A 22,652-nucleotide genomic window follows, 5' to 3' on the forward strand; every position below is an offset into this window, starting at 1 on the left:
TCTTCCAGAAGGAGGCTATTTTCCAAACACCTCTTGAAGGTTAGGGTCTGGCACCATGCGTTTAAACTAGCAGTTATTTCACATTAATTTTATTAATCCTGGGAGCTTGGCTTAAATTTTACTCTGTGTGTGTGTGTGCATGTGTGTGTGTGTGTGTGTGTGTGTGTCTTTATGTGTGTGTTTGTGAGGCAGGGATGGGACAAGAAGAGGGACGGGGCTGAGGAAGGGGAATGCAGCTCATGATCCTTCTTATCCTAGGTCACAGAAATTGTTGAAATGATAAAAAATATAGAGACAGACAATAAAGTGTTTTTCCAAAATGGAAAATAGTTACAGGAAAAGAAAAGCTAAAAATGAGTCAAAATGCTTTGTTTCAAAATGTTGTGTATATGTGTATCTGTGTGTGTGAGAAAATTCATAGAAATTGAAAGCTACCTCATACTAAAGCTGTTAGGTTGACAAACTAATGAATTCAGAATCAAGCATTTAATCAAACTTGCCAGTTTGAGTTTGCATGTTTATAGTGTAATGTAAGTCTCATATTACCTAATTAACAAAATTTTATATTTTATTAACATGTAGTTATATATTTTGAAACAGTAGCTCATGCTTCATAAACTTATAACTTAATTTTCTCTCATGAATTTAAACCAAAATATAATAATCTATGTTAGTACTGAATTTACTACTGTTTACTATCACATATGAAAGGAAATTAGATTATAGAATAGCAGATAAGGAGGCTCTAAGATGCAGATGCAATTATAATTCCATTTCTAGATGAGATAGATGGGAAATTTCATGTCATTAATTTTGTATAGTCTGTTAAAAACAAAACAAACAACACCCTGACAATTAATTTGATGACTTTTCAGTAGCTGTGATGAGAAGATTTTAGAAGTACAGTAATAGTGTTGTTTGGAGAGAGGAATCCAGAAAAATGAAACTATGGGAAATTTTACTATGTGAAAAAGTTTCTTGGTTAATTTTAATGATTTGTCAGATTTTGCTCTGACCTGAGGTTGTTCTCTGGCATTCAGTGATGGTTTATAAACTACATTTTAAGCCCTGGTGGATATCTTAAAGCAAAATGACAAGGTGTATTGATGGCAGTTCCTAGTTCTTTTACAACTTACTACTTAAGGTCTGAGATTGTTCATATAAAAAGATAACTAACTGGCATTTAAGACCTGAACTGAGGAGTCATGTACAATATACCCTTGTACAGCTGAAACTGAGGCTCAAAGAAGTAAAATGATTTGCCCAAGGTTACTTAACATGTAAGTGGCAGAGGTAGGCCCCAAACCCTGATCTCCTGGAGTATCCTTTCCATTGGAGACACTGGTCTCATTTCTTTGATCTCTCTTTATTTAGTAGAGTTTAATGCCACATAATGTTTTACACCACTGATAACCTTGTAGTTTGCTTTTTGGTGGTGATTTGTCTGCTAATTTTCTTTAGTGTTGTCAATATAGACATGTTTATCAGAAATTTTAACAAGGATATGTATAAATAAAAACACTGGTATTGTAACAACCAAATTTAGATTGTAGTAAACTCTACAGTATACATGAACAGTTGCTTCAGTGAATTTTCAAGGAAAAAAAATGAGAGTGAGTACCTATAGATTAAAAGAGCTAAGAGACAGACTAACCAAAAGCATCGTGTTTTGGAACTTGTTTGGATCTTGATTCCAACAAACAAAAATTATTAGTCAATCAGGAAAATGTAAACAGTGAATATTTAATGAATTAAGAAATTATTGTTAACTTTTAGGTGTAATGCTGGAATTATTGTGTCTAATATTTTATAATATTTTTTAAAGTCTATCTTTTAGAGGTACCTATTGAAAGAGGTGAATTGATATGCTATTTAGGAGTTCCTTCAAAATAATGCAACAGGTAAAGATGATTGGTCGTATTTGGTAATAGCTGAAGCTGTGTTCTGGGCACCTGTACATTCATTTTATTTTTCTTTCTACTTTTGAGCCTGTTTGACCCTTTCCACAAAAGAATGCATTGTTTAACGATGAATCCAAAGTAGATTACTACTTTGATTTTAAATTGCATAATGCCTCATTTCAGGAAGGACCCTATACGGGACGGAAAGGGTCCAAACTCCAAAGGTCTTAGAAGTTATCTAGTCCAATCTCCACATTATCTTCCTTTTCTTTTGAGAACAAAGTAAGGATGAGGCGATGGAGTTGGTGGATTATTCTCTCCTCCCCTCTCTCAAGGTCCAGTTTCAAGCTAGATTAACCTCCAGAAGATTTCTAATCTTTCCTCAACTAAAACTTGAAGTTTGGGGGGAGGAATGTAAAAAGATTGACAGCATTTAGACGTGTTGTTTGATTTTTGGTCTTGATTTTGCTAATTAGTTACTTTGTGGTCAGGAATTAGAATTTATACCTTTAATTCCCTGCCCACGTGACAATATTTTTGTTTTTGGGTACTTTCTGCTGTACAGGAAATTCTCCAAGAGCTTACGTCACCACCAACAGTTACAGTAATTACCGTATTTACGCTACTTGTTTTCGAAGCGTACAAACTCGAGGTGCGGCGCCAGGACAATTTAGGGATTTTAGAGTTCAGACTTAAGTTATTATTTTTCTTGAATTTGATTTTTAAGTAGTGTCAACACTGGGACCTGAACGGAGCTAAATTTTTTTTAATCTCTACTAATATATTTCACAGGTGTGTCTGGGTCATAAAGCAGGGAATACACCACACTCCTAGGAGAATTTAAGGCAGCGGTTACTGCAGCAAGTGCGCCTGCGCAGTTGGTTCTCAGCCAATCGCCCCGCCTTCCCCCGTCCGGCTAGCAGGGGGCGCTGTGAGGTACTGGATTAGTCGTCTCCCTAGGGCTCTGGAACGAACGTAAAAGGGCGGGAGGCAAAGCGGGTTGATGGGCGTTCTATCCTCGGCTGCCCTGGTCTCTATCACCCTTTGTCCTCCAGCCTTCCCGGGCACTAGGCCTGCGGGCCTGGTTGCTAGGCGGAAGCGGGGCGCGGCGGCGGCCGCTGCGGCTGCCGGGGCGTTTGAAAAGCGGCTACGCAGGCGGCAAAAGGTCTTCAGGCGGCGGGCTTCTCTGTACCTGCAGCTAGGCCGGGTCGGGTGGCGGAGCGGCTTTTGTCTTGAGTTTGGGCAGGGTTAAGAGTTAGGCTGGCGGCCCGGGGCAGGAGAGCCGGGAGCGCTGCAGGCGGCGGGGGAACCGGGCCGCAGAGCTGGGTCCGGATGTCAGGGGCCAGGAGCGGGCGCTGGGGGCCCTGCCGGGGGTCGCGGGCTACCAGAAACTCACCTGGCTCCCTCTTCCCGCCAGCAGACCCCGCCTGCGGGCCGCAGACTGCGACCATGGTCTCCAAGTCCGACCAACTGCTCATCGTCGTATCCATCCTAGAAGGTGAGCGGCACAGGACTTGCTTTTGCAACTGCTGCTTCGTGAACTTTAACAGTGGTGTGGGAGCGAGGTTTTGTGAAGCTTGAGAACTTTGTCATCTTTGTATTTGTGGTCCCTAATGACTTGTTCAAAGTTGAATGGAGTGAGGTCTGTTAGGCAATTGATTTAAAAATCTCTCAAGGGTGTATGAGAGCTGTTAAGGAGAGGTAATATTTAGCCCGACTAGTAGTCCCAGAGAATGTAGGAAACAACGATTTCCATCAGAAGCAGCATGCCGATGACTTTATGAGCTGAAAGTGTGCCTGGAAAGCACGTCTGTTCAGCGATCTCCCGGTAACACCGTTTGCAAGAATTTTCCTTTGAGTCGAATACATGTTACCTGCAATTTCAGAGTATTGCAGATGCCATTGTCGTTATGAGTCTTGATGGAGTACTTAGAGGACTACAGTGGATTAGAGTGTCTGTTATAGACACCTTGAAGTTTGTTGATTGACATTTGCTTATTGGAGACTCACTGAGTGTCAGGCACAGTACGGTGAATGTTAAGTATAAAACAGTACTGGTTTAAAAAGCTAAGCGTATAACATGGAGAATGTGTCAACAAATAATTCATCAAGTTGAGGAAGAGGGAATGACCACCTTTGGAGAAGCTAGGGGAAGTTTCCCAGAGGAGGAGACATTTATTTAGATCCTAAAGGATGATTATGAACTTGTCAGGTGAAAAAAGGAAGGAGGGGCATTCCAGGCAAAGGAAAGCGCAAAGAGCACTTAATCTATGGAAAAGCAAGGCATGCTCTGCCATTGTTTAGATTCAGTGTGGCTGGAGAGCAGACTATAGAAAAGTGGAGGGAGTAGGAGTTGATAGGTAAATAGAGGACAGGTTATGAATAACGTTGAAGGAGGAGTCCTGTTGACTGGGTCAGAGGCATGGCACGCTTCTCTCACCCCACTTTTTTGGGGGTGAGAGGAAAGTAAACATTGTAAACCTAATTTTTGAGTTTTGGAACAGTAGAATGACCAGAAGCCATCAAAGAGTTGGGACATTTTTAATTGTTAGGTTGCCGATTATTTAAAGACAGGGGACTGGAATCTCATGATTTTGTTAACAAAAGCTTTTGAACTTAGAACTGTGCCCTATTTTTTGAGGAAATGGAATTATGAGCCACTCTTTCCCTATAAGGATGTAGGGTTTTGTCTACTTGGGAAGATGAGATGTGCAGGGCACACTATCTTGGGATGTATTAAAAATATGTGATACGGGCTATAAAAATAGGTTTTGGAGGCGGATGGGGATGATGGCTGAAGCATTTTGAATGGTAAGTAAGCTCTAGGTAGTTGTCCATTTCAGGTGATTGGATAACCCAGGACAATGGGCACGAGCACGGTGGGTGGAACACTGATTTTTTTGGGCATGTGAAATTTATTTGGGGAACCTAATAATCTTTTAGAATAGCTGTAAATGAGTGCTAATTCGGAGAGTGCTAACTGGTCATGTGTGGCAAGTTTTTTAACTAGGGAGTTTCAAGGAGACCCTCAGGTGAAACTCACAGGTTTGCAATCAAGGTCTTTCTGACCAGCTTAATTCCTAACTAAGCTTGTACCAGGGTAAGTAATAGCAGGGATGTTATTTACTTAACAGTGGTTAAAACTCACTAAAATCCTCCTCACCAGACCTATAAACTGGTTGTAAGTTTCTTACTGCTTCCTTAGTTCTTAAGGTTTCTATTTCAAGTTTGTTTCTTTCCATCAGACCTTCTGTTCTTTGAGGGCAAGTACTCTGTTTTACTCTTTTTGCCTCCCATCATCTGACGTAATACCTGACTCTGAATATGCCTTCAGTAAACAGTGAAGGACATGGGCTCAGGCAGTACAAATGAAGTGATATGTACATAGAATATTCTAATATTTCTTGCAAATGTACATTGTCCTTGAGAATAAAATGAATGAATACATGTGTTTATTTTTCTTTAGCTAATTTGCAAAGCTTAATTGTGTTAACAGAAAAATCAATATGCAGGTAAATTTGTTTTTGCTAATTTGGTTATTTCCCAACTCTCCAGACTGTATTAAGTACTATTGTAGTAATGTCTAAAATTGGTGTAATCAGTTTTTAGCTTCTAAATATTGTGATCGTTCCTGCCCAAGGTGTGAAACAAGGACAACAGCATTGACATCACCTGTGATCTTGTTAGAATTGCAGACTCTCAAGCCCACCTTAGACCTGCTGAACCAGTATCTACTGTTTTACAGGGTCTGCAGGTGATTAACATGCACTAATGTTTGAGAGGCACTAGTTTATAAATTATAGCTTTCAGTTTGATTCATGTTTCTTATGAATCATGAATTGAGTGTATATGTGAACATGTGTTAGCGAGGTAGTTTATGGAATATATAAGTCAACCACTGTTAATATATATGCTAAAATACATGCTAAATGATTATGTTTGATATTTGTATACTTCTGATTAACCTGTATAGTCTTTTTTCTAGGTCGCCATTTCCCCAAACGTCCAAAGCATATGCTTGTAGTAGAAGCAAAGTTTGATGGAGAACAGTTGGCTACTGATCCTGTGAACCATACTGACCAGCCAGAATTTGCTACCGAGTTAGCCTGGGAAATTGACAGGAAAGCACTCCATCAGCACAGGTGTCTATTATTTTCAATTTGTTTTCTTTTTTCAGGCTGTTATAAATTTATCTCATTAGATTATATTAACAATGACGATATTTGTTGGCTGCTCTTTAATATGCAAGAAAGTTTTCAAGTACTTTGCAGCTATACTTCATTTAAGAATCAGAATGAACCCATGAAGTAGGTATTATTATTTACCTCATATTAGAGTTGAGAAAACTGAGGCCTAAAAGTAACTTGCCTTTAGTCAGTCAGCTGGATGGATAATGGTAGTGCAACGCCAGAGCCTAAGCTTTTAGTTACTACACCTAGCCTTTTTTTGTTGTTAATGTATAGGAGAATTAATATTCTATTCTAGAAGTGCTATAATGATGCCTACTGAATATTAAACATGCTTTGGAACTCATTGTCATTTCTGTCAATTCATTTTTTATATATTTTACTTGATTTGTCAACAATATATTAATATGTATATAAAGGACCCTTTCTAATTAATTTTCTAGTTGAGTTTAAACTTTAAAACACATTATTAGTATATAAATCAGACTTAAAGTTATAGCCTCTTATTTCATGAGCTCTGATGATCAGAAGCAGGCAAGAACATGAGTGCTTTTATTTTAAAAATGATTGAAAATGTATTTCCTTCTGGGAAACATATAATCACTTTAATATTTGCTCTTAGTACTAAATAAAATCAAAATGCAAAGTTAAACGAGAGCAAGGAGAGATGTTCTCCTATTGCCAGATCAGTTTATGGTTTTTTTTTGTAAGGATATTAAATGCTTAGAAAGTATCAAAATTTTTTATTTTCTTTCAGTGATTTCTGGAATGTCTGCCTAGACAGAGCTGATTGAGATGTTAGTGCCTGTATTGATGCTTCTGTTTACAGTTCTGTTATTGCCCAGTGATACCACTCTGAATTTGTAGGCTAAGAAAATAACACAAATTGAACATATAAATGATGATTTTGTGCCAGGTGCAGGTCTCATAGCCATTACACTAGATAAAAGTGATGGTAAAAATCTAACTAGCTTACTGCAAGAGCCAGTGTAGTTCAGAAGAACCCATGCTGTACTAGTCAAGGTCATACTTACAGAACATTGTCATGTATTACATTAAATTATTGTTAATTTAATTTTAATAGTTTATGATTTTATGGTATTTAATTTCTTGGTTTATTTCCATTTTAGCTACAAAAGGAGTTGTAAGAATATATGTATTTGTAGTTTTATGTGTGTAACAGCATACGAAAGTAAAGTTAAGGATTCATGGTAATTCTTGACTTTAAGAAAATTCTATACATCACAGAAGCTTGAGAAACATTGAGCTAGGTGACAGCCTCTTAGATGAGAGAGACTAAAATTTTTGATCTGTTTTGTGTATTACTTAGTTGGTATAAAGATAAGTAGATATAATTAATAGTTTTTGCCACTTGAAGAGTTTTTCAGAAAATATGGACTAGATATTGGCTATACAACAAAATTATAGTTGTTTTGATAGTAGGTAGCTTTTTCAAGGGTAATAGGAAGTTCAATATTAAGCAAAAGCTATTTTATTTATCACATAAATTGTTATGTTACAGGCTACAGCGTACTCCTATCAAACTTCAGTGTTTTGCCTTGGATCCTTTATCTTCAGCCAAAGAAACTATAGGTTACATTCTTCTAGACTTAAGAACTGCTCAAGAAACAAAGCAGGTACTGCCCTTTTGAAGCTTGTTACTGGTTATGTTAGACAGTTTATTATTTTGAATGTATATCAGATTGATGGAGAGGACATGGAGTTCTGGACCTGATGGATCATGGGCTTCAGTTAATGTGGTAGTTCTTATGTTTTAGTTTATGAATTTGATATAGGAAATTCTGACTGTCTAATCATTGCTTTGACCTAGAACTATCTTTCTCAAAGAAACTTCGCTTGAGCTTAAACCTATTATGTCCAGGTTGAGCTTAACTTAACATCTGCAACTCCTGAGCTTTGCTTTCAAGAGTGGTCCTCTTCTAGTGTTCCTTGCTTCAGCAAATGGTCACCACTCTCCTTCCAGCTATGCCTCTATAGCCACCCTTTTCAGGTGGTTTTTTTTCCCTCCTAATCCATCTACTACTATTCAGTATTTTCCTTGCTGAACCTAAGGCACCATCATTTCTTACGTAGCCTGTCATAGTAGCCTAATTGATTTCTTTGCTTTCTGATTCTTGCATTGGGTACATAGTAGTCAGGTAAGTGAACTTATTGAAACCCACTTACTACTCTATGTAAATGGCAGCCTCACCCCCATACCAAAGTGGAGAAAAGAAAACAAAGAAAAAAAATCTCAGGATCTTGATTTCTGTATTAGTGCTTTTTGTTATTGAAAATGCTTCTTATGCCTTTGAGTATCTTTTAGCCTTTTGTACATTATTGACTTTAGACATGGTTACTTTTAGGTTTTGTTAACATCTTTGTTCTGTCACAATTTTAAGAAAATTAAGCAAAATTATAATCTCTTTTAAAGTTCTCTTTTCTTGATTTGAATCTTACATTGGAAGTCTGTGAAGAAAAATTTATAACTAACATTTTGCTACTGATAGCAGTGATATTTGCAAGTGAGCCAACCAGCCTAGCCTAAATTCGGAATCGTTTAAAAGAAACTGAAATTTGAAAATGCTTTCAAAGATAACTTGTTTATCACCAGTCCTTGGGTACTCATCACCAATCTGTTTTTAGGTCTTAAGAAAAGGACTTCCTTCTTTAGTCTTAGACGCTAAACCAGGGGTCAGGATTGTGCTCCTGATGTTTCTGTTAACCCAGTTTCTCTGCTCCATCTGGTGTGTCTTTTTTTTTTTTTTTTTTTTTTAGGCGAGGCAACTGTTGGTTGACCTCACTGATTGCAAGGACCTTGTCAGTTTACAATCCCTTATTTTATTTATTTATTTATTTTATTTTACTTTTTATGCTTATAACACCTGGTCTTCCTAGGTGGTTTTCCATCCAAGTACTAACTAGGCCCGACCCTATTTAGCTTCCAAGATCAGACATTGTGGGTCTAAAAGACACTTCTGCTGTAGTAGCTTTGGTTACAGAGAAGGCAAATCCTCTTAGAAGGATATCTGAGAGGAGGTCATGTCTCTAAATGTTCTTGGCATTCCTTTCCCCCTTCTCTTGTCCTTGATGACAGTTTATCATATTTGTGATCAAAGTTGAGAAATGTTTCAAAATTGCATTAATTTTAGAAAAATAGTTGTCTTGCTTATTCTGTTTCTTAGCTGGATTATTTGAAGTTAGCTGGTAGAATATATGAAATTAAAAATAATTTGATTTTCTGTAAATAAATATAAACAGAAAACAGATTTATTTTTCTGAGTTATATAACAAAAATATAAAATCTGTGAGTTGATAAAAATATTTTTTCAGGCTTTTGCTTAAAATTAGAAAATATTTCTTAAGAAGTATAACAATAAACAAAGTTTGTCATAAGAAGTACAACAAATTATGAATATTTGCCTTAAAAAAAAAAAAACTTGGTTGTGGATCTTTTTAAACCTGTGGCCCAGTTAATCTTACTTTACCTTTCAAATAGAGCTTGAATATAAAACATCAGGTTTTAGCTTTGATCAGTGTAAGGGCCAGTTACTATGCCTTTATAGAACAGTGGTCAAAGTAAGAATGCTGTCTGTCTCCAGGTACTGAAATGGTGCGCCTGCTTACTGGTGGTTCCTGCACTAATGACACACATGGTCCTGGGCCATAAGATTTTGAAGACTGGTTTGGGTACTAGAGTTTCTGAGGTTATTCTGGGGGAAATATTCTGGTAACTTAGGCTACTTCATTCTGTGATTAAGCCTTTATATTTTAATATCAATCAAATATATTATTCGGAACCTAGTACTCAACCATTAGGGCTTTACTTATTATTTCATTACGGTTATTAACACAAAGCTTTTCTTTTCCTTATTTGCTATAAACAGAATAAAACAGAAATGTGGCAGGCAAAAAATGTATAATAGGAAAAGTGAAAATTTGGGGGTTAGGGAAATTGATAATTGGTTGTCTTTTTTGTTGTTTAAGGAATAAAATGAGATTGGGGACATAAGAGTAAAGATGGAAAGAAATATATTGTGTTTTCTTCTCTTGACTATATGACCTTCTGAAACAGGAATGGAAGCACAGAAGACATTCTAAACTTCTGCTTCAGGAGGAAATTCAGTTAGCTTCCTAAGCAGGGTTAATTTCTTTTGACGAAAATGTGAAAGAAAATATTGTAAAAGAGAGGAAAGTTCTGAGAAACTACAGGAAACACATTTAGAACCTTATAGAACATTTCCCATCACTATTTCGTCCTTATTAACTACTAAGGTATTTTGTTGTTTCGTTTTGTTGTTATTCTCCAGGCACCAAAATGGTACCAGTTGCTGAGCAATAAATACACCAAGTTCAAGTCTGAGATACAGATAAGCATTGCTTTGGAAACAGATTCAAAGGCACCAGCAGATAGTTTTAAAGCAAAGGGAGCTCCCCCTCGAGATGGAAAAGGTTTGTACTTCATCTCTGAGGACATTCTTAGAAAAGTTGCATCTGTGGACTAGAACTTTTGGGAGGGGGGCCGAGTATTATAGGGAGATATATGCAGGCATGTGAACTGATTTTACTGTAGGGTATCAGACAAGTGTAACATTGTTACACATGCAGCACTTGTTGCTCTTAGCTTTTGTTTATAAAGCTTAAAAATTGGGAAAGATTTTCTTTGATATATAACTGAGCAAAGTAGAATTGTATATTGTTTTAAAAAATTACTTTTTGGGAAAATTTTCTTCTTAAGGTGAGTGTAGGAAAACCAAAAATGGTTATGCTGTTTTCTTATTATCTAGTTTAATAAAACCTTCATTTGTCTACTTCTTTTTAATAAACTTTTTTAGAGCAGTTTTAGGTTTACAGAAAAATTGAAAGTATAGAATATTACCACATAATCTTGTCCTCACCCAACTCCCCTGTTATCAATATCTCTCACCAGAGGGGTACATTTGTTACCATTGATGAACCTACATTGACACATCATTATCAACCAAAGTCCATAGTTTATATTAGGGTTCATTCTTGGTGCACATTCTCTAGGCTTTTACAAATGTGTAATGACATATATTCACGATTGTAGTATCCTACAGAATAGTTTCACTGTCCTAAAAATCCTCTGCGCTGTTTATTCATCCCTCCCTCTGCCAGCCACCGATATTTTTATTGTCTCCAGTTTTGTATTTTCCAGAATGTCATATCGTTTGTACTGTATGCAGGCTTTTCATATTGCTTTCTTCACTTAGTAATATGCATTTAAGCTTCTTCATAGCTCGATAGCTTATTCCATTTTTAGCACTGAATAATAATACATTGTCTGGATTACCACAGTTTATTCACTCACATCCCGAAGGATGTCTTGGTTGCTTCCAAGTTTTGGCAATTATCAATAAAGCTGTGCAAGTGTTTGTGTGGACATAAGTTTTCAGTTTATTTGGGTAAATACCAAAGAGCGTATTTGTAAGATCATATGGTAAGAGTATGTTTAATTTCATAAGAAACTGCCAAACTATCTTCCAAAGTGAATGTACCATTATGTATTCCCACCAGCAATAAATGAGTTCCATATCCTCACTAGCATTTGGTGGTGTCAGTGCTTTGGATTTTGGCCATTCTAATAGGTGTGTAGTGGTATCCCATTGTTTTAATTGCAATTCTGTATGATATATGGTGTTAACACCTTTTATATGCTTACTTGCCATCTATTATCCTCTTTGGTAAGGTGTCCGTTTAGGTGTTTAGCCCATTTTTCAGTTGGCTGTTTTGTTATTGTTGCATTTTAGGAGTCTTCATATATTTTGAGTATCTGTCCTTTATCAGATCTCTTTTGCAAATATTTTTTCCCAGTCTCTGACTTGTCTTTTATTCTCTTGACATTGTCTTTGGTAGAACAGAAGTTTTTTTAAATTTTAATGAAGTCCAGCTCATCAGTTATTTTATGGATCATGCCTATGACATTGTACCTAAAAAGTAACCACCATACCTAAGGTCATCCAGGTTTCTCCTGTCTTGTCTTCTAGGAGTCTTTTAGGTTTTTGTTTTATATTTAGGTCTATGATCCATTTTGAGTTAATTTTTGTAAAAGCTATAAGGGCTCTAGATTCATTTTTTTTTTTTTTTTTACATGTGGATGCCCAGTTGTTCCAGCACCATTTGTTGATTATCTATTGTCTATTTATGATCATGGAATAATAATAATATCTCTCCATTTATTTAGTTCTTTGATTTTGTTCATCAGAGTTTTGTAGTTTTCCTTATATAGATCTTGCACATATTTTGTTAGATTTATTCCTAAGTACTTGTTTTTGTTTTGGGTGCTGATGTCAATGTTTTTTTTTTTTTTTTTAATTTTAAATTCCACTTGTTCATTAATGTTATGTAAGAAAGCAGTTGGCTTTTAGTAATTAATCTTGTATCCTGCAACTTTCATGTAATCTAGGACTTTTTTTTTTGAGTCTTTCCATAGATGGATGGATATTCTACATAGTCATATTGTGTCATATTGTCTGCAAAGACAGTTTTATGTCTTTGTTTCCAAACTGCATGCTTTTTATTTCCTTTACTTGTGTTAGGGCAGGGGTCCCTGACTCCCAGGCCACAGACTGGTACTGGTCCATGGCCTGTTAAGAATCGGGCTGCACAGCAGGATGTGAGTGGCGAGTGAGAGAAGCTTCATCTGTATTTGCAGCTGCTCCCCAGCGCTAACATCACCACCTCAGCTCTACCTCAAATTATCAGGCATCACATTCTCATAGGAGCACTGGTCCCTGGTGCCAGAAACATTGGGGACCACTCTGTTAGTGCATTAGCTAGGACTTCCAGTATGATATTGAAAAAGCTGTAGTGAAAGGGGACCTCCTTGCCTTTTTCCTGATCTTATGGGAAAGCTTCTCACCATTGAGTATGTTGTTTGGTGTAGGCTTTTTGTAGATGTTCTTTGTCAGGTTGAGGAAGTCACAATCTATTTCTAGTTTGCTGAGAGTATTTTATCATGGTTGAGTGTTGGATTTTGTCAAATGCTTTTTACATCTATTGATATGATCATGTGGTTTATTTTTCTTTAGCCTATTGATGTGACAGATTACATTAAGATTTTTGAATGTTGAACCAGGCTTGCATACTTGGGATAAATCCCAGGTCATAGTGGCAGTGTATGCATTTTTTTTTATACATTGTTAAATTCAATTGACTAATATTTTGTTGAGGATTTTTGTAGCTAAGTTAATGAGAGAGAGAGAGGTTTGTTGTTTTCTTGTAATGTCTTTGTCTCATTCTAATATTAGGGTGATGCTGGCCTCAGAATGAGTTAGGAACTATTCCCTCTGCTTCTATTTTCTGAAAAAGATTGTAGAAATTGGTATACAGCCAACCTTGAACAATGTGGAGTTAGATGATGATGATGATGATGATGATGATAATAATAATTTGGCCTTTTAGTATGTCTTGTAATTTTTTGTTGAAAGGTGCACATATAAAATGGATACAAGGAAAATAGGCCTTTAGTAATATATTGGTAAGGTTTGGAAAGATAAATGTTCTATAGTCCTATCATTAAGTCTTAGTCTTTTGGTGAGCCTGTGCCACTGTACTGTTTGGGTTTGTCTGATATTAGATTTAGTTTATACGTCTTTGGCAGGGATACCACAGAAGTGAAGCTCTGTTTTTCTTATTGCATCTTATTAAGTGGTACAAAATTTTGGTTTGTCCTATTATTGATGACGATCACTTTGATTAATTGCATAAGGTGGTGTGTATTATAAAATTATGAAAATATTGCTCACTAAACTTTCAGTTCATTTCTTTATATTGTATAAGTATGGACTTAGAGAGTTTTCTTTTTATTTATGAGTTACAATTTTTTAACTATTATATTTATCCTAGATTTGAACAGTGGGAGCCCATTCAAGCTTCTTTGGTTTCCTTTAACTATCTTTATAATTCTTTGAGCTTTTTATTGTATTGTAGCGTGAGGAGACAGTCCTGGTTCATCTTACTTTCCCTGTCTTAGCCTTGGATTCAGCCATTTCTTTAAGGATCTTCTTTTAGTAAAGAATAATATTTAGAAGTCAGGCTCAGGTGCTAGGTATGCCAGTTGCTACTGGCCTGTTGCTGCTTCCAAGCCCTTTCATTGAAGGAAGTTAGGGAATTTGTGCATACATGCATACACATATACATACACACATTCACATGAGTATATATATCTCTTTATCCTTGCATTTATTGAACAGCACACATTCATTTTGACACCTTGAATACATCCAATCCTGCACCACAAGATTTATCCTAGTGTTCTCCCTTTTCATACTTGTACCTCCCTTCTGTAACATTGAGACCTGTCATAATTATTACTTTGACTTCTAAACTTTGTGGACCTTTATTAAAGTCCTTAATTATCAGATGCTGTGCTAAGTGTATTGCTTTAGTTATTTAATTTGATTTTCTCATCAACATTAAAAGCGTTGCGGAAGAAAACATGGAGACTAAAGATCATAGTTTCCCTATACAACTGGTAAAGGCAGAACTGGAATTGGAATCTTGGCCTATGTGACTCTAGGGTCTATGTCTTTTAGTATACCTTGTAATTTTTATTATGCCATTATGCTATTTTTATTCATACTTCAATAAATTTATTTCTTCTGGATTAACTTCTGAAAGAGTCAAGAATTGCTTGTGTGTAGGGTATGCATGTATAAAACTTTGGGGAGCCCTGAGATGTTACTTTCTAGAAGTTTATACCAGTCTATGCTTACCAACATGGAGAGTGCTCACTTTTCTGCATTTTCTCTAATGCTGAATATTGTCTATTATTTTAGTTGTGTGTAGTCTTCTTTTTTTCCTTAATCAATTTGAAAAACCCTGTCCCTCTCAGTTCTCTTTGTACTGAATCCTATTTGATTATATAATTTCTTGTTTCAGAGTTGTTTCATGATTTTCTCTTATTCTTAGAAAACACTCCAGATGTTTTAACGTGGTATTTAAGAAGACTCTGATCTGGCTTCTGCTTATCCCTCCAGCCTCACCTTGCTGCATGCCGGTCCTCCATCTATGACGCAGCACATCACACCTCTTTCAGTCTCTAACCTTGTGCTTTCTCTTGCTTCTGAGTCTTTGTACATATTGTTTTTTTCTGCCTAAGACAATCTTTTTCACTCCCTCATTCTCTTTTCAGTCACCTTCTCTTTTTGGCCAAGTTTTGCTTTTTTTTTTCAGTTCCCAATTTAGGTTCACTTCAGGAAACCTGTGATGCCTTTTCTATGTGGTTTATTAAATTGAAGTTTTAAAAATATTATTTCAAAATATGGTTTTTATGTGCAGAAAGAAAATGGTTGTTATATATATGTGTGTGTGTATATGTGTGTGTATGAACATATATATAATTGGAAACCTTATTGGGATAGTATATGTATCTATGAAAACTGCCAAAGAAATGAAAAAATATAACCAGCTTTCAAAATCTTATTATGGTTTATGGCAAACTACAATGTAGTTTAATCGTGTTTTTCCTTGTAAAGTACCTGCCAGCCGATTTGGGCTTGACCCCAAGGACATCGTGGCTGTGCTGAATGAGGAGGGAGGCTACCATCAGATTGGACCAGCAGAGTATTGTACTGACTTCTTCATTATGTCAGTGACCATAGCATTTGCTACCCAGTTGGAGCAGGTAAGACTTTCCCTTAGATTAGTGATTCACAAAGAACTCGATAATCGATTTTTAGTTTTTAAATATGCCTTTCAGGTATTATAAAGATTTGCAAGTTGACTTTTTTTACTTTTTAAAAATAATTTAGAAAGATGTCTTTCATATCAAAGAGCATTTTTGCTGTAGGAAAATAAGTTGTGATGACCTTGATAGTAAGAGATGTAGAAGAAAGACCGTCAATAAATATTGTTTCCCAGTCTGTGTGGCAGTTGAAGGACTGGTATGAAAGGATATTTTTCAAACTATTGAATAATTTACTTTTTGGAGAAATGTGCAACGTTGAGAACACTGTCTCAGTTATACTTGAAGAGCTGTTGGGTCTGAGATTAGATTTTACCTTATTTACAAACTAGCAAATTAGCTTGTTACTGTTTCTTGGATGCTGCCAGAAAACAAAAGGCTTTTGGGTCAGAGACAAAGGACTCTATTACTCTCAGGACAATGAGCAACATGAATATTTCCTTTAGTTCTCTTTACCTCAGGTCCCATGGAGGTGACCCAGAGGGACCCAGGTCATTGCTCTGCACACCATGAGTTTACATTACAGCTGAGGAACACAACTTGGGGAGCACACCACTTTTATCATAAGCAGTCCTGGTCTTCGTCTGGAAGACATGTAACCTTATCTCAAGGTTACCAGCTTCATAAGTAAACGTAGGAAACAGACTGGTTAAAAGTGGTCAGGGCCTCACAGTCGTGGCACAGTTAGTAAGAATGTGCAAGGATGCTCAGGGCCCATAGTAGAGTGCCTCTTCTCCAGAATGGCTCAACACAAAATTAGCTGTTATTCTATTGTCCTTCGCAGGATCAAGTTCAGCTTTCTTGAAATTCTGATGGTTTACAGCAGCAGGAATAAATTAATATTTTTGAAAATAGAGAATATAGCTTATGACTCTAAAATTTTTATCAGACTGTTCATTTTCTTGGAAAATTTTCTACATAGTCCACATTCACAAGTGAATTAGTGATCACATATTTATCTGACTTGTGATTTATCAGGTAAAGATTTTTCTCAAAAAATATGTTCGTTACACTGAATTCATGCCCACTACAAAAAGCACTTTTAATATATGTATTCTTTGAGCTTCTCTTCTAATTTGGTACTGTCATTTCCTCATTGACACTTTATATATGTGCTTCTGTCTTTCCCTATCAATTTTCTTATTTTTCTTCTCTTCATAGAGTTCTGTTTGTGGATTGCCCCTTTAATATGCCACCCTGGTTAGGGAGAAAGCCAGTGTCCACTATTTTTTCGTTAGCCACATTAAACACACATTAGATAATAAGTCTACTGTATTTTTACTGTGTTATTAAGTATCTGCAAAGCACTTTCAATTGCCACTTTATTTTTTAATTTTCAACTCCCTAAGGAGGCGTAATTGTTAATATTTACAACTACTATGTGTTAGCTCTGTGCAATATGCATCATGCCAGCTGCTTTGCATATGTTGCGTTTCATCCTACCACAACTTTAGGAGATTCCTTTAATTTTCGAGATGGGGAAACAGAGTCTTTGAAAGTTACTACAGCTAGTAAATGGTCTAGGTATTTCTGGCCCAAATGGTCACTTTTCACGTTCTTTAGTTCTCATTATTATGCTCTCTGGCCTCTTAAGGGATCTGTAGTAAGATGGATTTGAGTTGGAATCTCATTGTCACTGCTTACTAGATTTTTTCACTTAGGCAACTTAACCTATGTGAGGCTTGAATTTTCTGTTATATAGTAGTGATACTACCAGTTTGCAAATGTGTGTGAAAAATGAGATAATAACTAATGCACCTAGCATGTAGTTTGTATGTTCAAAGCTGTATTTTTATGGTAAAAGTTTGTTGGAGGTAATTGACCTATCCACAACTAAAACTAACCGGTTTTTGGTAATGCAGGTGATTTATTTGGACAAATCACTCAGTTTAGTTTTGTTTTTTGTTTTTTTTTTTTAAAACAGAGATTGATGCATGGCAAACTGCTTGCTATCTCTAGTAAAAATTAAGTAGGCTCCTAAAAACGTTAAACAGAATTACTATATAACCTAGCACTTTCACTCCTAGGTGTATATCAGAAGAATTGAAAACAGATATTCAAATAAAAAAACTTGTACATGAATGTTCATAGCAGCACTATTCACAATGTCCAAAAAAGTAGAAACAACCTGGACGTCCATCAATGGATGAATGGAAATGAAATGTATACACATACACTAGAATATTACTGAACTGTAAAAGGAATCAAATACTGATACATGCTACAACACGAATGTTGAAAATACCATGAGTAAAAGAAAGAAGCCAGACATTAAAGGCCACATATTGTGTGATTTCATTTATATAAAATATCTCAAAATAGACAAATTCATAGAGAAAAAAAATTAGATTTGTGGTTTTCAGGGGCTGGAGAAAGTGAGGAATGGGGAATGACTGCTTAATGGTTATATTTCTGTTTGGATGATGAAGAAGTCCTGGAACTAAGCAGTGATGATGGTTGTGCAACATTGTGAATGTACTTAATGTTACTGAATTGTCTAATTTTTAATACTTAAAATGGTAAGTTTTCTGTTATGTGTATTTTACAATAATTTTTAAAAACAAAAAATTAAACCCAGTAGTTTCTTCATCACTTGATACTGCTTAATATTTCTCGTTTGCTTCTTTTTTTTTTTACAGACAAGCTAAAGATTTTAAAATTTAGCCATTTAGCTTTTTCTTAAGCTAGTCAAAGGCAAAGTGAGAAATCATATATTAATAAACAAAGAAACATACCTTTTCAGATGCAAATCACTGACTTAGAACATGATACTATAAAGTTGTAATAGAATGGAGGAATGAATTTGATGAAGTAAGACGGGATGGTGATAATCTTGCTTCCTTTTCTTAGTAAAGGGTAAAAAAGTTTCTAAAACCAAGGATAAAGGATTTGAAAAGAATTAAATATACTAAGAAATATATAAGGGCCATCTTTATTAAATTTTTTGTTGCTTTCTAATTATGAAAGACTGTAAAAGAAAACAAAAGTCTACTCTAAACTCATTAGAAATAATCATTGTTAAGAGTATATTTTTTCTAAAATCATTTCCCATTCACATAACAACAGCTAACTATGTTCAAGGCAGAGTTGTAGAATTAAACGTGTATTTTAATCCTTCCAACAACTCTAAAATAAATGGAGACACTGATTAAGTAATTCATCCAAGGTTTCAGAGCAAGCCATTGATGGAACTAGGGTTAAGGGTTGGGGGTTTACTCCAGGATTTGTGTTCTTAACTATAGATGTACAGGTACTGCCTCTCAAAATATGAAAATCTATGTGATTAAAATCCACATGATTAAAATCTACTCAATGAAACATAGACATTTAAAGTATAGGATTAAAGTAATAACTTTATATAATATAAAATGATAACCTTATTGAGTACTGTGTGCTGTTTTACTTTATTTACAGGTAATGCTTTATTTTTTCAATGTGAGTGCTGGTTACACAGATGTTTTCACTTTGTGAAAATGCATTGAACTCTGCCCGTACAATCTGTGTACTTTGTGTATAGATTTTTTTTAATTTTTAATTTTTTTAGTATTTTTTAATTTTTCAATTACAGTTTACATACAATATTATATTAGTTTCAAGTGTACCACATAGTGATTAGACATTTATGTAACTTAGTAGTGATCACCCCAATAAGTCTAGTACTCATACGTATCTATGACAATATTATTGACTATATTCCCTAAGCAGTATTTTACATCCTTGTGACTATTTTGTAACTGTCAACTTGCACTTCTTAATCCTTTCCACCTTTTTCAACCAGCTCACCAACCCTCCCTCTCATCTGGCAATCATCAGTTTGTCCTCTGTGTCTATGAGTTTGTTTCTCTTTGGTTTGTTCATTTATTTTGTTTTTTAAATTCCACTTATAAGTGAAATAATATGGTATTTCTTTCTCTGACTTATTTTACTTAGCATAATACCCTTTAGGTTTATCCATGTTGTTGAAATGGCAAGATTTCATTGTTTTTTTTTTTGTTTTTTTGTGGGTTTTTTTTATGGCTGAGTAATAGTCCGTTGTATATATGTATCACTCCTTTACCTCCTTATATATCGATGGATATGTAGGTTGTTTCCGTATCTTGGCTATTGTAAATTATGCTGCACTGAAAATGTGGGTGCACATATCTTAGGATAAATACCCAGCAGTGGGATTGCTCGATCATGTGGTGGTTCTATTTTGAATTTTTTGAGGACCTTCCACATGGTCTTCTATAGTGGCTGCACCAATTTACAATCCCATCAATAGTACATGAGGGTTCCCTTTTCTCCACATCCTCGTTAATGCCCGTTTTGTGATTTATTGATGGTAGCCATTCAGACAGGTATGAGGTAATATCTCATTGTGGTTTTAATTTGCATTTCCCTGATAATTAGTGATGTGGAGCATCTATTCATATGTCTATTGGCTATCTATATGTCCTCTTTGGAGAAATGTCTATTTAGGTTCTCTGACCATTTTTTAACTGGATTGTGTATTTTTTTGGTGTTAAGTTGTATGAGTTTCTTATATATTTTGGATATTAACTTCGTATCAGATGAATCATTGGCAAATATCTTCTATTCAGTAGCTTGTCACTTTGTTTTGTTGATAGTTTCCTTTGCTGTGCAGAAACTCTTTAGCTTGATGTAGTCCCATTTGTTTTTCTTTTGTTTCCCTTGCTTGAGGAGACATCCAAAAAACCATATATCTCAGAGTGATATTTAAGAGTTTGCTGCCTATGTTTTCTTCTAGGAGTTATATGGTGTTGGGTCTTACATTTAAGTGCTTAATCCATTTTGAGTTTATTCTTGTACATGGTGTAAGAAAGTGATCCAGTTTCATTCTTTTGCCTACGTCTGCCCAGTTTTCCCAGCAGCATTTATTAAAGAGACTGTCTTTATCCTATTGTTTATTCTTGCCTCTTTTGTCATAGATTAATTGACCATATAGGCATAGGTTTATCTGGGATTTTTTTATTGTGTTCTGTTGATCTGTGTGTCTTTTTATGCCAGTCCTATGCTGCTTTGATTACTATAGCATTGTAATATAGTTTGATATCATATAGTATGGTACCTCCAATTTTGTTCTTTTTCAAGATTGCTTTGACTATTTGGGGTCTTCTGTTAAAAGATTCTGTATAAATTTTAGGATTATTTATTCTAGTTCTAGAAAATGTTGGTATTTTAATAAGGATTGCATTGAATCTGTATATTGCTTTGGGTAGTATGGACATTTTAATGACATTAATTCTTCCTATTCATGAGCATGGTATCTTCTTTAGTTTTTTCTTAAGTGTGTTAGAGTTTTCTGAGTACAGGTCTTTTACCTCCTTGGTTAAATTTATTCCTAGGGTTTTTGTTTGTTTTGTTTGTTTTTTGATGCAATTGTAAATGGGTTTATTTTCTTAATTTCTCTTTCTGATAATTCATTGTAGGTGTATAAAAATGCGACCAATTTTTGAATATTAACTTTGTATTCTGCTACTTTACTGAATTCATTTATTCTAATAGTTTTGTGGTAGAGTCTTTAGAGTTCTCTATATGGAGTATCATGTTATCTGCAAACGACAGATTTCTTCCATTCTAATTTAAATGCCTTTTCTTTCTTTTTCTTGTCTATTGCTGTAGCTAGAACTTCCAATACTATATTGAGTAAAAGTGGTAAAAGTGGATATCCTTGTCTTGTTCCTAATTTTAAGGACAACTCAGCTTTTCACCACTGAGTATGATGTTAACTGTCATGTGGCCTTTATTATTTTGAGGTATGCTCTCTGTATTTCTACTTTGCCGAACATTTTTATTGTAAATGTTTGTTTTTGTTTGTTTTTGTTTTTTAGGCAAGGCAACCCTTGGTTGACCTCACAGATTGGAAGGACCTTGGCAGTTTACAATCCCTTATTTTTGTTATTTGTTACACCTACAGCACCTGGTCTTCCTAGGTGGTCTCCCATCCAAGTGTAACCAGGCCCAACCCTGCTTAGCTTCTGAGATCAGATGGGATCGGGCTTGTTTAGGGTAGCATGGCTATAGACTTTTATCGTAAATGGATGCTGAATTTTGTCAGAACTTTTTCTACATCTATTGATATGACCATATGACTTTTATACTTTATTTTGTTTATGTGGTGTATCATGTCGATTTGTAGATATTGCCCCAACACTGAATCTCAGGAATAAATCCCATTTGATTATGGTTTTGCTATCAGAATAATATTGGCCTTGTAAAATGAGCTTGGAGGCTTTCCCTCACCTTCAAATTTTTTTGATTAGTTTGAGAAGGATAGATGTTAATTCTTCTTTGAATTTTTCTTAAAATTAACCTGTGAAGCCATCTGGTCTAGGACTTTTGTTTGTTGGGAGTTTTTTGATTACTGAATTGATTTCAGTAGTATTTATTGATCTGTTCAGCTTTTCTGTTTTCTTCTTGATTCAGTCTTGGAAGATTGTGTGTTTCTAGAAGTTTATCCATTGCTTCCATGTTGTCCAATATACTGGCATATAAATGTTCATAACATTTTGTTATCCTTTGTATTTCTCTGGTATCAATTATCACTTCTCTTTTACTTCTGATTTTATTTATTTGGGTCCTCTTTTTTCGATGAGCCTGGTTAAAGGTTTATCAATTTTAGTTATATTTTCAGAGAACCTGTTTTGGTTTCATTGCTTTTTTGTATTTTTTTCATACACTCTATTTCACTTATTTTCTCCCTGATCTTTATTATTTCCTTCTTCTACTCATTTTGTGCTTCGTTTGCTTTAATTTTTCTAGTTCCTTTAGGTGTAAGGAAATATTGTTTGAGATTTATCTTGTTTCTGACATAGGCCTTTATTGCTATGAATTTTTCTTAGAACTACTTTG

General features: G+C 35.3%; 1 protein-coding gene and 1 pseudogene across 4 annotated transcripts in view; one reads left to right on the top strand and one right to left on the bottom strand.

The window, feature by feature from the left end:
• Nucleotides 1-2,929: 2,929 nt before the first annotated feature.
• Nucleotides 2,930-22,652, top strand: part of CEP120 (centrosomal protein 120) — a 68,461-nt gene continuing 48,738 nt past the window's right edge. The window contains exons 1-6 of one of the 4 annotated variants that reach the window (XM_036225592.1): nucleotides 2,930-3,066; nucleotides 3,322-3,399; nucleotides 5,887-6,043; nucleotides 7,611-7,725; nucleotides 10,399-10,540; nucleotides 15,589-15,737. In XM_036225592.1, coding sequence (XP_036081485.1) covers nucleotides 3,351-3,399; nucleotides 5,887-6,043; nucleotides 7,611-7,725; nucleotides 10,399-10,540; nucleotides 15,589-15,737 — 612 coding nt within the window. In that variant the 5' untranslated portion in view covers nucleotides 2,930-3,066; nucleotides 3,322-3,350. Of the gene's footprint in view, nucleotides 3,067-3,318; nucleotides 3,400-5,886; nucleotides 6,044-7,610; nucleotides 7,726-10,398; nucleotides 10,541-15,588; nucleotides 15,738-22,652 lie in introns of those variants that run through there. The other 3 variants (XM_036225591.1, XM_036225590.1, XM_036225593.1) reach the window with 3 other exon arrangements.
• Nucleotides 21,709-21,826, bottom strand: LOC118607505 (annotated as a pseudogene).

The sequence above is a fragment of the Rousettus aegyptiacus genome, unplaced genomic scaffold (assembly GCF_014176215.1).
Source record: "Rousettus aegyptiacus isolate mRouAeg1 unplaced genomic scaffold, mRouAeg1.p scaffold_m13_p_8, whole genome shotgun sequence".
In the NCBI taxonomy this organism is placed as follows: domain Eukaryota; kingdom Metazoa; phylum Chordata; class Mammalia; order Chiroptera; family Pteropodidae; genus Rousettus; species Rousettus aegyptiacus.